The following is a 13,154-nucleotide window of genomic DNA, read 5'->3' as shown; positions in this document are numbered from 1 at the left end:
ACATGTCACCACACGTGAACCCTAATAGTAATGTATATTTCCTGTTCCCTAGTTGAGCACCGTGCTCCAGGAAGGGATGTTGTGTTCTTACTGGATGGATCTGATGGCACTAGAAATGGATTCCCAGCAATGCGTGACTTTGTCCAGAGAGCAGTAGAGACCCTGAATGTGGGTGAGAACACAGATCGTGTGTCAGTGGTTCAGTACAGCAGAGATGCAGCTGTCCAATTCTATCTGAACACATACACAACAAAGAGCGAGATCCTTGACATTGTCAGAGGCATGAGGCACAAAGGTGGAAGGCCCCTCAACACTGGAGCAGCTCTCCAGTATTTGATAGATAATGTCTTCACCGCTTCCGCTGGAAGCAGGCGCCTGGAAGGTGTGCCACAGTTACTAATTGCGCTGATTGGCGGAAAGTCCTTTGACAATGTTGACACACCAGCCTCTGCTCTCAAAGAGATGGGAGTTTCCACCTTTGCGATTGGAACCAGGGGCTCTGATGCCAGAGAACTGCAAAAGATATCCCAAGAGCCCAGTAATGCTGTGTCTGTGTCTGACTTCACTGACCTCCCCAGTGTCCAGGAGAAACTTCGCTCCTCCATGGAAACGGTGCTTGTCGAGGTTACTCCCGAATCACCAACTGTGTTAGGTATGTTAACAGGCATGACCTTTTGCTGGTGGTAGAGGAAAACATATTTTTTTCAGGCAAGGTTAGGGGGCACTGAATAGGTAGTAAAACATCTACACTACTGATGATTGTTCCGCACCATTTCTGTCTAGTTTATCTGACATATTGTCTGTCTTTGCTTCCCCAGTTGATGATGACACTGCCAGAAGGGATGTAGTATTCCTTCTGGATGGGTCTGATGGCACAAGGAATGGATTCCCTGCCATGCGTGATTTTGTTCAGAGAGTGGTGGAGAACTTGAACATTGGTGAAAACAAAGACCGTGTTTCTGTGGTCCAATACAGCAGAGATTCAGAGGTGCACTTCAATCTGAACACATACACCACAAAGGAAGACATCGCTGATACGGTCAGAGGGCTGAGGCACAGAGGAGGCAGGCCGCTCAACACCGGGGCAGCCCTCCAATATGTCAGGGACAACGTCTTTACGGCCTCCTCTGGAAGTAGGCGTCAAGAGGGCATCCCTCAGATGTTGATTGTGTTGAGCGGAGGGCGGTCTAGTGATAATGTCGATACACCAGCCTCCGCCCTCAAGTCGGACGGGGTTTTGATCTTCGGCATCGGAACTAGAAATTCTAGCAGAGAGGTTCAGAGGATTGCCTCAGATCCTAATTATGCCCAGTCTGTGTCTGACTTTTCTGACCTCCCTAATGTCCCGCAGACATTCATTGCCTCTCTCAACACCGTAGGTGTTGAAGTGGCCCCCACAACCCTGACAGTCGAAGGTAAGACAACACTTGCTCTGATAGCTCCCAGCGTGCACCCCATATCCTGGTTAGCATAAGCATCAAGTGTCGCACACGGCAAACTGACATATCAATTTCAGTTAGTACAAAGGTATGTTGAAAGCATTTTGACTTTGATTTCTGATTCTCCTAGTAGATGAAAGAACTGCCGGAAGGGATGTAGTGTTCCTACTTGATGGTTCTGATGGCACAAGGAATGGATTCCCAGCTATGATAGACTTTGTTCAGAGAGTGGTGGACAGACTGAATGTCGGAGAAAACAAAGACCGTGTCTCAGTGGCCCAGTACAGCAGAGATGCTGAGGTCCACTTCAATCTGAACACATACACCACAAAAGCCGATATTGTGGACACGGTCAGAGGCCTGAGGCACAGAGGGGGCAGACCCCTCAACACTGGGGCAGCCCTCCAGTACGTCAGGGACAATGTCTTTACTGCCTCCTCTGGAAGCAGGCGCCTGGAAGGTGTTCCACAGATGCTGATACTGCTGAATGGTGGAAGGTCTTTTGACAATGTAGATACACCAGCATCTGCTCTCAAAGAGCAGGGCATTGTTGTGTTTGGCATTGGAACCAGGAGCTCTGACAGCAGAGAACTGCAGAGGATATCCTATGAGCCTAGTTATGCCTTTGCAGTGTCTGAATTCACTGACCTCCCCAACGTCCAAGAGCAGCTGTCCTCTGCCATGAGCACAGTCATAGTGAGGGCTACACCCATGACCCCAACAGTAACTGGTAAGACACTGACCATTGTTTAACAGACACCTGGGTGTCTTTCCATTTAAACGTGTTCACATTTAGCTTTCATTCAGTTTGGATTAGTCCAAGTAGTTGCACCACTTTCAAAGAAAATGGTCAGGGAATTGAAGTGATCAGATCAAATGACCTCAGTTTCACATGTCACCACACGTGAACCCTAATAGTAATGTATATTTCCTGTTCCCTAGTTGAGCACCGTGCTCCCGGAAGGGATGTTGTGTTCTTACTGGATGGATCTGATGGCACTAGAAATGGATTCCCAGCAATGCGTGACTTTGTCCAGAGAGCAGTAGAGACCCTGAATGTGGGTGAGAACACAGATCGTGTGTCAGTGGTTCAGTACAGCAGAGATGCAGCTGTCCAATTCTATCTGAACACATACACAACAAAGAGCGAGATCCTTGACATTGTCAAAGGCATTAGGCACAAAGGTGGAAGGCCCCTCAACACTGGAGCAGCTCTCCAGTATTTGATAGATAATGTCTTCACCGCTTCCGCTGGAAGCAGGCGCCTGGAAGGTGTGCCACAGTTACTAATTGCGCTGATTGGCGGAAAGTCCTTTGACAATGTTGACACACCAGCCTCTGCTCTCAAAGAGATGGGAGTCTCCACCTTTGCGATTGGAACCAGGGGCTCTGATGCCAGAGAACTGCAAAAGATATCCCAAGAGCCCAGTAATGCTGTGTCTGTGTCTGACTTCACTGACCTCCCCAGTGTCCAGGAGAAACTTCGCTTCTCCATGGAAACGGTGCTTGTCGAGGTTACTCCCGAATCACCAACTGTGTTAGGTATGTTAACAGGCATGACCTTTTGCTGGTGGTAGAGGAAAACAATTTTTTTTCAGGCAAGGTTAGGGGGCACTGAAGAGGTAGTAAAACATCTACACCACTGATGATTGTTCAACACCATTTCTGCCTAGTTTATCTGACATATTGTCTGTCTTTGCTTCCCCAGTTGATGATGACACTGCCAGAAGGGATGTAGTATTCCTTCTGGATGGGTCTGATGGCACAAGGAATGGATTCCCTGCCATGCGTGATTTTGTTCAGAGAGTGGTGGAGAACTTGAACATTGGTGAAAACAAAGACCGTGTTTCTGTGGTCCAATACAGCAGAGATTCAGAGGTGCACTTCAATCTGAACACATACACCACAAAGGAAGACATCGCTGATACGGTCAGAGGGCTGAGGCACAGAGGAGGCAGGCCGCTCAACACCGGGGCAGCCCTCCAATATGTCAGGGACAACGTGTTTACGGCCTCCTCTGGAAGTAGGCGTCAAGAGGGCATCCCTCAGATTTTGATTGTGTTGAGCGGAGGGCGGTCTAGTGATAATGTCGATACACCAGCCTCCGCCCTCAAGTCGGACGGGGTTTTGATCTTCGGCATCGGAACTAGAAATTCTAGCAGAGAGGTTCAGAGGATTGCCTCAGATCCTAATTATGCCCAGTCTGTGTCTGACTTTTCTGACCTCCCTAATGTCCCGCAGACATTCATTGCCTCTCTCAACACCATAGGTGTTGAAGTGGCCCCCACAACCCTGACAGTCGAAGGTAAGACAACACTTGCTCTGATAGCTCCCAGCGTGCACCCCATATCCTGGTTAGCATAAGCATCAAGTGTCGCACACGGCAAACTGACATATCATTTTCAGTTAGTACAAAGGTATGTTGAAAGCATTTTGACTTTGATTTCTGATTCTCCTAGTAGATGAAAGAACTGCCGGAAGGGATGTAGTGTTCCTACTTGATGGTTCTGATGGCACAAGGAATGGATTCCCAGCTATGATAGACTTTGTTCAGAGAGTGGTGGACAGACTGAATGTCGGAGAAAACAAAGACCGTGTCTCAGTGGCCCAGTACAGCAGAGATGCTGAGGTCCACTTCAATCTGAACACATACACCACAAAAGCCGATATTGTGGACACGGTCAGAGGCCTGAGGCACAGAGGGGGCAGACCCCTCAACACTGGGGCAGCCCTCCAGTACGTCAGGGACAATGTCTTTACTGCCTCCTCTGGAAGCAGGCGCCTGGAAGGTGTTCCACAGATGCTGATACTGCTGAATGGTGGAAGGTCTTTTGACAATGTAGATACACCAGCATCTGCTCTCAAAGAGCAGGGCATTGTTGTGTTTGGCATTGGAACCAGGAGCTCTGACAGCAGAGAACTGCAGAGGATATCCTATGAGCCTAGTTATGCCTTTGCAGTGTCTGAATTCACTGACCTCCCCAACATCCAAGAGCAGCTGTCCTCTGCCATGAGCACAGTCATAGTGAGGGCTACACCCATGACCCCAACAGTAACTGGTAAGACACTGAACATTGTTTAACAGACACCTGGGTGTCTTTCCATTTAAACGTGTTCACATTTAGCTTTCATTCAGTTTGGATTAGTCCAAGTAGTTGCACCACTTTCAAAGAAAATAAGTCAGGGCATTGAAGTGATCAGATCAAATGACCTCAGTTTCACATGTCACCACACGTGAACCCTAATAGTAATGTATATTTCCTGTTCCCTAGTTGAGCACCGTGCTCCCGGAAGGGATGTTGTGTTCTTACTGGATGGATCTGATGGCACTAGAAATGGATTCCCAGCAATGCGTGACTTTGTCCAGAGAGCAGTAGAGACCCTGAATGTGGGTGAGAACACAGATCGTGTGTCAGTGGTTCAGTACAGCAGAGATGCAGCTGTCCAATTCTATCTGAACACATACACAACAAAGAGCGCGATCCTTGACATTGTCAAAGGCATGAGGCACAAAGGTGGAAGGCCCCTCAACACTGGAGCAGCTCTCCAGTATTTGATAGATAATGTCTTCACCGCTTCCGCTGGAAGCAGGCGCCTGGAAGGTGTGCCACAGTTACTAATTGCGCTGATTGGCGGAAAGTCCTTTGACAATGTTGACACACCAGCCTCTGCTCTCAAAGAGATGGGAGTCTCCACCTTTGCGATTGGAACCAGGGGCTCTGATGCCAGAGAACTGCAAAAGATATCCCAAGAGCCCAGTAATGCTGTGTCTGTGTCTGACTTCACTGACCTCCCCAGTGTCCAGGAGAAACTTCGCTCCTCCATGGAAACGGTGCTTGTCGAGGTTACTCCCGAATCACCAACTGTGTTAGGTATGTTAACAGGCATGACCTTTTGCTGGTGGTAGAGGAAAACATATTTTTTTCAGGCAAGGTTAGGGGGCACTGAATAGGTAGTAAAACATCTACACTACTGATGATTGTTCCGCACCATTTCTGTCTAGTTTATCTGACATATTGTCTGTCTTTGCTTCCCCAGTTGATGATGACACTGCCAGAAGGGATGTAGTATTCCTTCTGGATGGGTCTGATGGCACAAGGAATGGATTCCCTGCCATGCGTGATTTTGTTCAGAGAGTGGTGGAGAACTTGATCATTGGTGAAAACAAAGACCGTGTTTCTGTGGTCCAATACAGCAGAGATTCAGAGGTGCACTTCAATCTGAACACATACACCACAAAGGAAGACATCGCTGATACGGTCAGAGGGCTGAGGCACAGAGGAGGCAGGCCGCTCAACACCGGGGCAGCCCTCCAATATGTCAGGGACAACGTGTTTACGGCCTCCTCTGGAAGTAGGCGTCAAGAGGGCATCCCTCAGATTTTGATTGTGTTGAGCGGAGGGCGGTCTAGTGATAATGTAGATACACCAGCCTCCGCCCTCAAGTCGGACGGGGTTTTGATCTTCGGCATCGGAACTAGAAATTCTAGCAGAGAGGTTCAGAGGATTGCCTCAGATCCTAATTATGCCCAGTCTGTGTCTGACTTTTCTGACCTCCCTAATGTCCCGCAGACATTCATTGCCTCTCTCAACACCGTAGGTGTTGAAGTGGCCCCCACAACCCTGACAGTCGAAGGTAAGACAACACTTGCTCTGATAGCTCCCAGCGTGCACCCCATATCCTGGCTAGCATAAGCATCAAGTGTCGCACACGGCAAACTGACATATCATTTTCAGTTAGTACAAAGGTATGTTGAAAGCATTTTGACTTTGATTTCTGATTCTCCTAGTAGATGAAAGAACTGCCGGAAGGGATGTAGTGTTCCTACTTGATGGTTCTGATGGCACAAGGAATGGATTCCCAGCTATGATAGACTTTGTTCAGAGAGTGGTGGACAGACTGAATGTCGGAGAAAACAAAGACCGTGTCTCAGTGGCCCAGTACAGCAGAGATGCTGAGGTCCACTTCAATCTGAACACATACACCACAAAAGCCGATATTGTGGACACGGTCAGAGGCCTGAGGCACAGAGGGGGCAGACCCCTCAACACTGGGGCAGCCCTCCAGTACGTCAGGGACAATGTCTTTACTGCCTCCTCTGGAAGCAGGCGCCTGGAAGGTGTTCCACAGATGCTGATACTGCTGAATGGTGGAAGGTCTTTTGACAATGTAGATACACCAGCATCTGCTCTCAAAGAGCAGGGCATTGTTGTGTTTGGCATTGGAACCAGGAGCTCTGACAGCAGAGAACTGCAGAGGATATCCTATGAGCCTAGTTATGCCTTTGCAGTGTCTGAATTCACTGACCTCCCCAACGTCCAAGAGCAGCTGTCCTCTGCCATGAGCACAGTCATAGTGAGGGCTACACCCATGACCCCAACAGTAACTGGTAAGACACTGACCATTGTTTAACAGACACCTGGGTGTCTTTCCATTTAAACGTGTTCACATTTAGCTTTCATTCAGTTTGGATTAGTCCAAGTAGTTGCACCACTTTCAAAGAAAATGGTCAGGGAATTGAAGTGATCAGATCAAATGACCTCAGTTTCACATGTCACCACACGTGAACCCTAATAGTAATGTATATTTCCTGTTCCCTAGTTGAGCACCGTGCTCCCGGAAGGGATGTTGTGTTCTTACTGGATGGATCTGATGGCACTAGAAATGGATTCCCAGCAATGCGTGACTTTGTCCAGAGAGCAGTAGAGACCCTGAATGTGGGTGAGAACACAGATCGTGTGTCAGTGGTTCAGTACAGCAGAGATGCAGCTGTCCAATTCTATCTGAACACATACACAACAAAGAGCGAGATCCTTGACATTGTCAAAGGCATGAGGCACAAAGGTGGAAGGCCCCTCAACACTGGAGCAGCTCTCCAGTATTTGATAGATAATGTCTTCACCGCTTCCGCTGGAAGCAGGCGCCTGGAAGGTGTGCCACAGTTACTAATTGCGCTGATTGGCGGAAAGTCCTTTGACAATGTTGACACACCAGCCTCTGCTCTCAAAGAGATGGGAGTCTCCACCTTTGCGATTGGAACCAGGGGCTCTGATGCCAGAGAACTGCAAAAGATATCCCAAGAGCCCAGTAATGCTGTGTCTGTGTCTGACTTCACTGACCTCCCCAGTGTCCAGGAGAAACTTCGCTCCTCCATGGAAACGGTGCTTGTCGAGGTTACTCCCGAATCACCAACTGTGTTAGGTATGTTAACAGGCATGACCTTTTGCTGGTGGTAGAGGAAAACATATTTTTTTCAGGCAAGGTTAGGGGGCACTGAATAGGTAGTAAAACATCTACACTACTGATGATTGTTCCGCACCATTTCTGTCTAGTTTATCTGACATATTGTCTGTCTTTGCTTCCCCAGTTGATGATGACACTGCCAGAAGGGATGTAGTATTCCTTCTGGATGGGTCTGATGGCACAAGGAATGGATTCCCTGCCATGCGTGATTTTGTTCAGAGAGTGGTGGAGAACTTGAACATTGGTGAAAACAAAGACCGTGTTTCTGTGGTCCAATACAGCAGAGATTCAGAGGTGCACTTCAATCTGAACACATACACCACAAAGGAAGACATCGCTGATACGGTCAGAGGGCTGAGGCACAGAGGAGGCAGGCCGCTCAACACCGGGGCAGCCCTCCAATATGTCAGGGACAACGTGTTTACGGCCTCCTCTGGAAGTAGGCGTCAAGAGGGCATCCCTCAGATTTTGATTGTGTTGAGCGGAGGGCGGTCTAGTGATAATGTCGATACACCAGCCTCCGCCCTCAAGTCGGACGGGGTTTTGATCTTCGGCATCGGAACTAGAAATTCTAGCAGAGAGGTTCAGAGGATTGCCTCAGATCCTAATTATGCCCAGTCTGTGTCTGACTTTTCTGACCTCCCTAATGTCCCGCAGACATTCATTGCCTCTCTCAACACCGTAGGTGTTGAAGTGGCCCCCACAACCCTGACAGTCGAAGGTAAGACAACACTTGCTCTGATAGCTCCCAGCGTGCACCCCATATCCTGGTTAGCATAAGCATCAAGTGTCGCACACGGCAAACTGACATATCATTTTCAGTTAGTACAAAGGTATGTTGAAAGCATTTTTACTTTGATTTCTGATTCTCCTAGTAGATGAAAGAACTGCCGGAAGGGATGTAGTGTTCCTACTTGATGGTTCTGATGGCACAAGGAATGGATTCCCAGCTATGTTAGACTTTGTTCAGAGAGTGGTGGACAGACTGAATGTCGGAGAAAACAAAGACCGTGTCTCAGTGGCCCAGTACAGCAGAGATGCTGAGGTCCACTTCAATCTGAACACATACACCACAAAAGCCGATATTGTGGACACGGTCAGAGGCCTGAGGCACAGAGGGGGCAGACCCCTTAACACTGGGGCAGCCCTCCAGTACGTCAGGGACAATGTCTTTACTGCCTCCTCTGGAAGCAGGCGCCTGGAAGGTGTTCCACAGATGCTGATACTGCTGAATGGTGGAAGGTCTTTTGACAATGTAGATACACCAGCATCTGCTCTCAAAGAGCAGGGCATTGTTGTGTTTGGCATTGGAACCAGGAGCTCTGACAGCAGAGAACTGCAGAGGATATCCTATGAGCCTAGTTATGCCTTTGCAGTGTCTGAATTCACTGACCTCCCCAACGTCCAAGAGCAGCTGTCCTCTGCCATGAGCACAGTCATAGTGAGGGCTACACCCATGACCCCAACAGTAACTGGTAAGACACTGACCATTGTTTAACAGACACCTGGGTGTCTTTCCATTTAAACGTGTTCACATTTAGCTTTCATTCAGTTTGGATTAGTCCAAGTAGTTGCACCACTTTCAAAGAAAATGGTCAGGGAATTGAAGTGATCAGATCAAATGACCTCAGTTTCACATGTCACCACACGTGAACCCTAATAGTAATGTATATTTCCTGTTCCCTAGTTGAGCACCGTGCTCCCGGAAGGGATGTTGTGTTCTTACTGGATGGATCTGATGGCACTAGAAATGGATTCCCAGCAATGCGTGACTTTGTCCAGAGAGCAGTAGAGACCCTGAATGTGGGTGAGAACACAGATCGTGTGTCAGTGGTTCAGTACAGCAGAGATGCAGCTGTCCAATTCTATCTGAACACATACACAACAAAGAGCGAGATCCTTGACATTGTCAAAGGCATGAGGCACAAAGGTGGAAGGCCCCTCAACACTGGAGCAGCTCTCCAGTATTTGATAGATAATGTCTTCACCGCTTCCGCTGGAAGCAGGCGCCTGGAAGGTGTGCCACAGTTACTAATTGCGCTGATTGGCGGAAAGTCCTTTGACAATGTTGACACACCAGCCTCTGCTCTCAAAGAGATGGGAGTTTCCACCTTTGCGATTGGAACCAGGGGCTCTGATGCCAGAGAACTGCAAAAGATATCCCAAGAGCCCAGTAATGCTGTGTCTGTGTCTGACTTCACTGACCTCCCCAGTGTCCAGGAGAAACTTCGCTCCTCCATGGAAACGGTGCTTGTCGAGGTTACTCCCGAATCACCAACTGTGTTAGGTATGTTAACAGGCATGACCTTTTGCTGGTGGTAGAGGAAAACATATTTTTTTCAGGCAAGGTTAGGGGGCACTGAATAGGTAGTAAAACATCTACACTACTGATGATTGTTCCGCACCATTTCTGTCTAGTTTATCTGACATATTGTCTGTCTTTGCTTCCCCAGTTGATGATGACACTGCCAGAAGGGATGTAGTATTCCTTCTGGATGGGTCTGATGGCACAAGGAATGGATTCCCTGCCATGAGTGATTTTGTTCAGAGAGTGGTGGAGAACTTGATCATTGGTGAAAACAAAGACCGTGTTTCTGTGGTCCAATACAGCAGAGATTCAGAGGTGCACTTCAATCTGAACACATACACCACAAAGGAAGACATCGCTGATACGGTCAGAGGGCTGAGGCACAGAGGAGGCAGGCCGCTCAACACCGGGGCAGCCCTCCAATATGTCAGGGACAACGTGTTTACGGCCTCCTCTGGAAGTAGGCGTCAAGAGGGCATCCCTCAGATTTTGATTGTGTTGAGCGGAGGGCGGTCTAGTGATAATGTCGATACACCAGCCTCCGCCCTCAAGTCGGACGGGGTTTTGATCTTCGGCATCGGAACTAGAAATTCTAGCAGAGAGGTTCAGAGGATTGCCTCAGATCCTAATTATGCCCAGTCTGTGTCTGACTTTTCTGACCTCCCTAATGTCCCGCAGACATTCATTGCCTCTCTCAACACCGTAGGTGTTGAAGTGGCCCCCACAACCCTGACAGTCGAAGGTAAGACAACACTTGCTCTGATAGCTCCCAGCGTGCACCCCATATCCTGGTTAGCATAAGCATCAAGTGTCGCACACGGCAAACTGACATATCATTTTCAGTTAGTACAAAGGTATGTTGAAAGCATTTTTACTTTGATTTCTGATTCTCCTAGTAGATGAAAGAACTGCCGGAAGGGATGTAGTGTTCCTACTTGATGGTTCTGATGGCACAAGGAATGGATTCCCAGCTATGATAGACTTTGTTCAGAGAGTGGTGGACAGACTGAATGTCGGAGAAAACAAAGACCGTGTCTCAGTGGCCCAGTACAGCAGAGATGCTGAGGTCCACTTCAATCTGAACACATACATCACAAAAGCCGATATTGTGGACACGGTCAGAGGCCTGAGGCACAGAGGGGGCAGACCCCTTAACACTGGGGCAGCCCTCCAGTACGTCAGGGACAACGTCTTTACTGCCTCCTCTGGAAGCAGGCGCCTGGAAGGTGTTCCACAGATGCTGATACTGCTGAATGGTGGAAGGTCTTTTGACAATGTAGATACACCAGCATCTGCTCTCAAAGAGCAGGGCATTGTTGTGTTTGGCATTGGAACCAGGAGCTCTGACAGCAGAGAACTGCAGAGGATATCCTATGAGCCTAGTTATGCCTTTGCAGTGTCTGAATTCACTGACCTCCCCAACGTCCAAGAGCAGCTGTCCTCTGCCATGAGCACAGTCATAGTGAGGGCTACACCCATGACCCCAACAGTAACTGGTAAGACACTGACCATTGTTTAACAGACACCTGGGTGTCTTTCCATTTAAACGTGTTCACATTTAGCTTTCATTCAGTTTGGATTAGTCCAAGTAGTTGCACCACTTTCAAAGAAAATGGTCAGGGAATTGAAGTGATCAGATCAAATGACCTCAGTTTCACATGTCACCACACGTGAACCCTAATAGTAATGTATATTTCCTGTTCCCTAGTTGAGCACCGTGCTCCCGGAAGGGATGTTGTGTTCTTACTGGATGGATCTGATGGCACTAGAAATGGATTCCCAGCAATGCGTGACTTTGTCCAGAGAGCAGTAGAGACCCTGAATGTGGGTGAGAACACAGATCGTGTGTCAGTGGTTCAGTACAGCAGAGATGCAGCTGTCCAATTCTATCTGAACACATACACAACAAAGAGCGCGATCCTTGACATTGTCAAAGGCATGAGGCACAAAGGTGGAAGGCCCCTCAACACTGGAGCAGCTCTCCAGTATTTGATAGATAATGTCTTCACCGCTTCCGCTGGAAGCAGGCGCCTGGAAGGTGTGCCACAGTTACTAATTGCGCTGATTGGCGGAAAGTCCTTTGACAATGTTGACACACCAGCCTCTGCTCTCAAAGAGATGGGAGTCTCCACCTTTGCGATTGGAACCAGGGGCTCTGATGCCAGAGAACTGCAAAAGATATCCCAAGAGCCCAGTAATGCTGTGTCTGTGTCTGACTTCACTGACCTCCCCAGTGTCCAGGAGAAACTTCGCTCCTCCATGGAAACGGTGCTTGTCGAGGTTACTCCCGAATCACCAACTGTGTTAGGTATGTTAACAGGCATGACCTTTTGCTGGTGGTAGAGGAAAACATATTTTTTTCAGGCAAGGTTAGGGGGCACTGAATAGGTAGTAAAACATCTACACTACTGATGATTGTTCCGCACCATTTCTGTCTAGTTTATCTGACATATTGTCTGTCTTTGCTTCCCCAGTTGATGATGACACTGCCAGAAGGGATGTAGTATTCCTTCTGGATGGGTCTGATGGCACAAGGAATGGATTCCCTGCCATGCGTGATTTTGTTCAGAGAGTGGTGGAGAACTTGATCATTGGTGAAAACAAAGACCGTGTTTCTGTGGTCCAATACAGCAGAGATTCAGAGGTGCACTTCAATCTGAACACATACACCACAAAGGAAGACATCGCTGATACGGTCAGAGGGCTGAGGCACAGAGGAGGCAGGCCGCTCAACACCGGGGCAGCCCTCCAATATGTCAGGGACAACGTGTTTACGGCCTCCTCTGGAAGTAGGCGTCAAGAGGGCATCCCTCAGATTTTGATTGTGTTGAGCGGAGGGCGGTCTAGTGATAATGTCGATACACCAGCCTCCGCCCTCAAGTCGGACGGGGTTTTGATCTTCGGCATCGGAACTAGAAATTCTAGCAGAGAGGTTCAGAGGATTGCCTCAGATCCTAATTATGCCCAGTCTGTGTCTGACTTTTCTGACCTCCCTAATGTCCCGCAGACATTCATTGCCTCTCTCAACACCGTAGGTGTTGAAGTGGCCCCCACAACCCTGACAGTCGAAGGTAAGACAACACTTGCTCTGATAGCTCCCAGCGTGCACCCCATATCCTGGTTAGCATAAGCATCAAGTGTCGCACACGGCAAACTGACATATC

General features: G+C 48.5%; 2 protein-coding genes across 2 annotated transcripts in view; both read left to right on the top strand.

The window, feature by feature from the left end:
• Positions 1-13,154, top strand: part of LOC308307771 (collagen alpha-3(VI) chain-like) — a 127,505-nt gene that overhangs the window by 43,106 nt on the left and 71,245 nt on the right. The gene's annotated exons all lie outside the window — the stretch shown is intronic.
• On the top strand, positions 130-13,120 carry LOC308308121 (collagen alpha-3(VI) chain-like; the record flags this gene model as incomplete). Its single annotated transcript, XM_080753489.1, has 17 exons — positions 130-652; positions 819-1,415; positions 1,573-2,169; positions 2,382-2,981; positions 3,148-3,744; positions 3,902-4,498; positions 4,712-5,311; positions 5,478-6,074; positions 6,232-6,828; positions 7,041-7,640; positions 7,807-8,403; positions 8,561-9,157; positions 9,370-9,969; positions 10,136-10,732; positions 10,890-11,486; positions 11,699-12,298; positions 12,465-13,120. 17 exons carry the CDS (start codon positions 130-132, stop codon positions 13,118-13,120), a joined length of 10,149 nt encoding a protein of 3,382 aa, XP_080609615.1.

Source organism: Nannobrachium achirus, assembly GCF_963921795.1.
Source record: "Nannobrachium achirus genome assembly, chromosome: 22".
Taxonomy (NCBI): domain Eukaryota; kingdom Metazoa; phylum Chordata; class Actinopteri; order Myctophiformes; family Myctophidae; genus Nannobrachium; species Nannobrachium achirus.
Note: the sequence above shows the minus strand (reverse complement) of the source record. Positions and strands in the feature narration are given on the sequence as shown.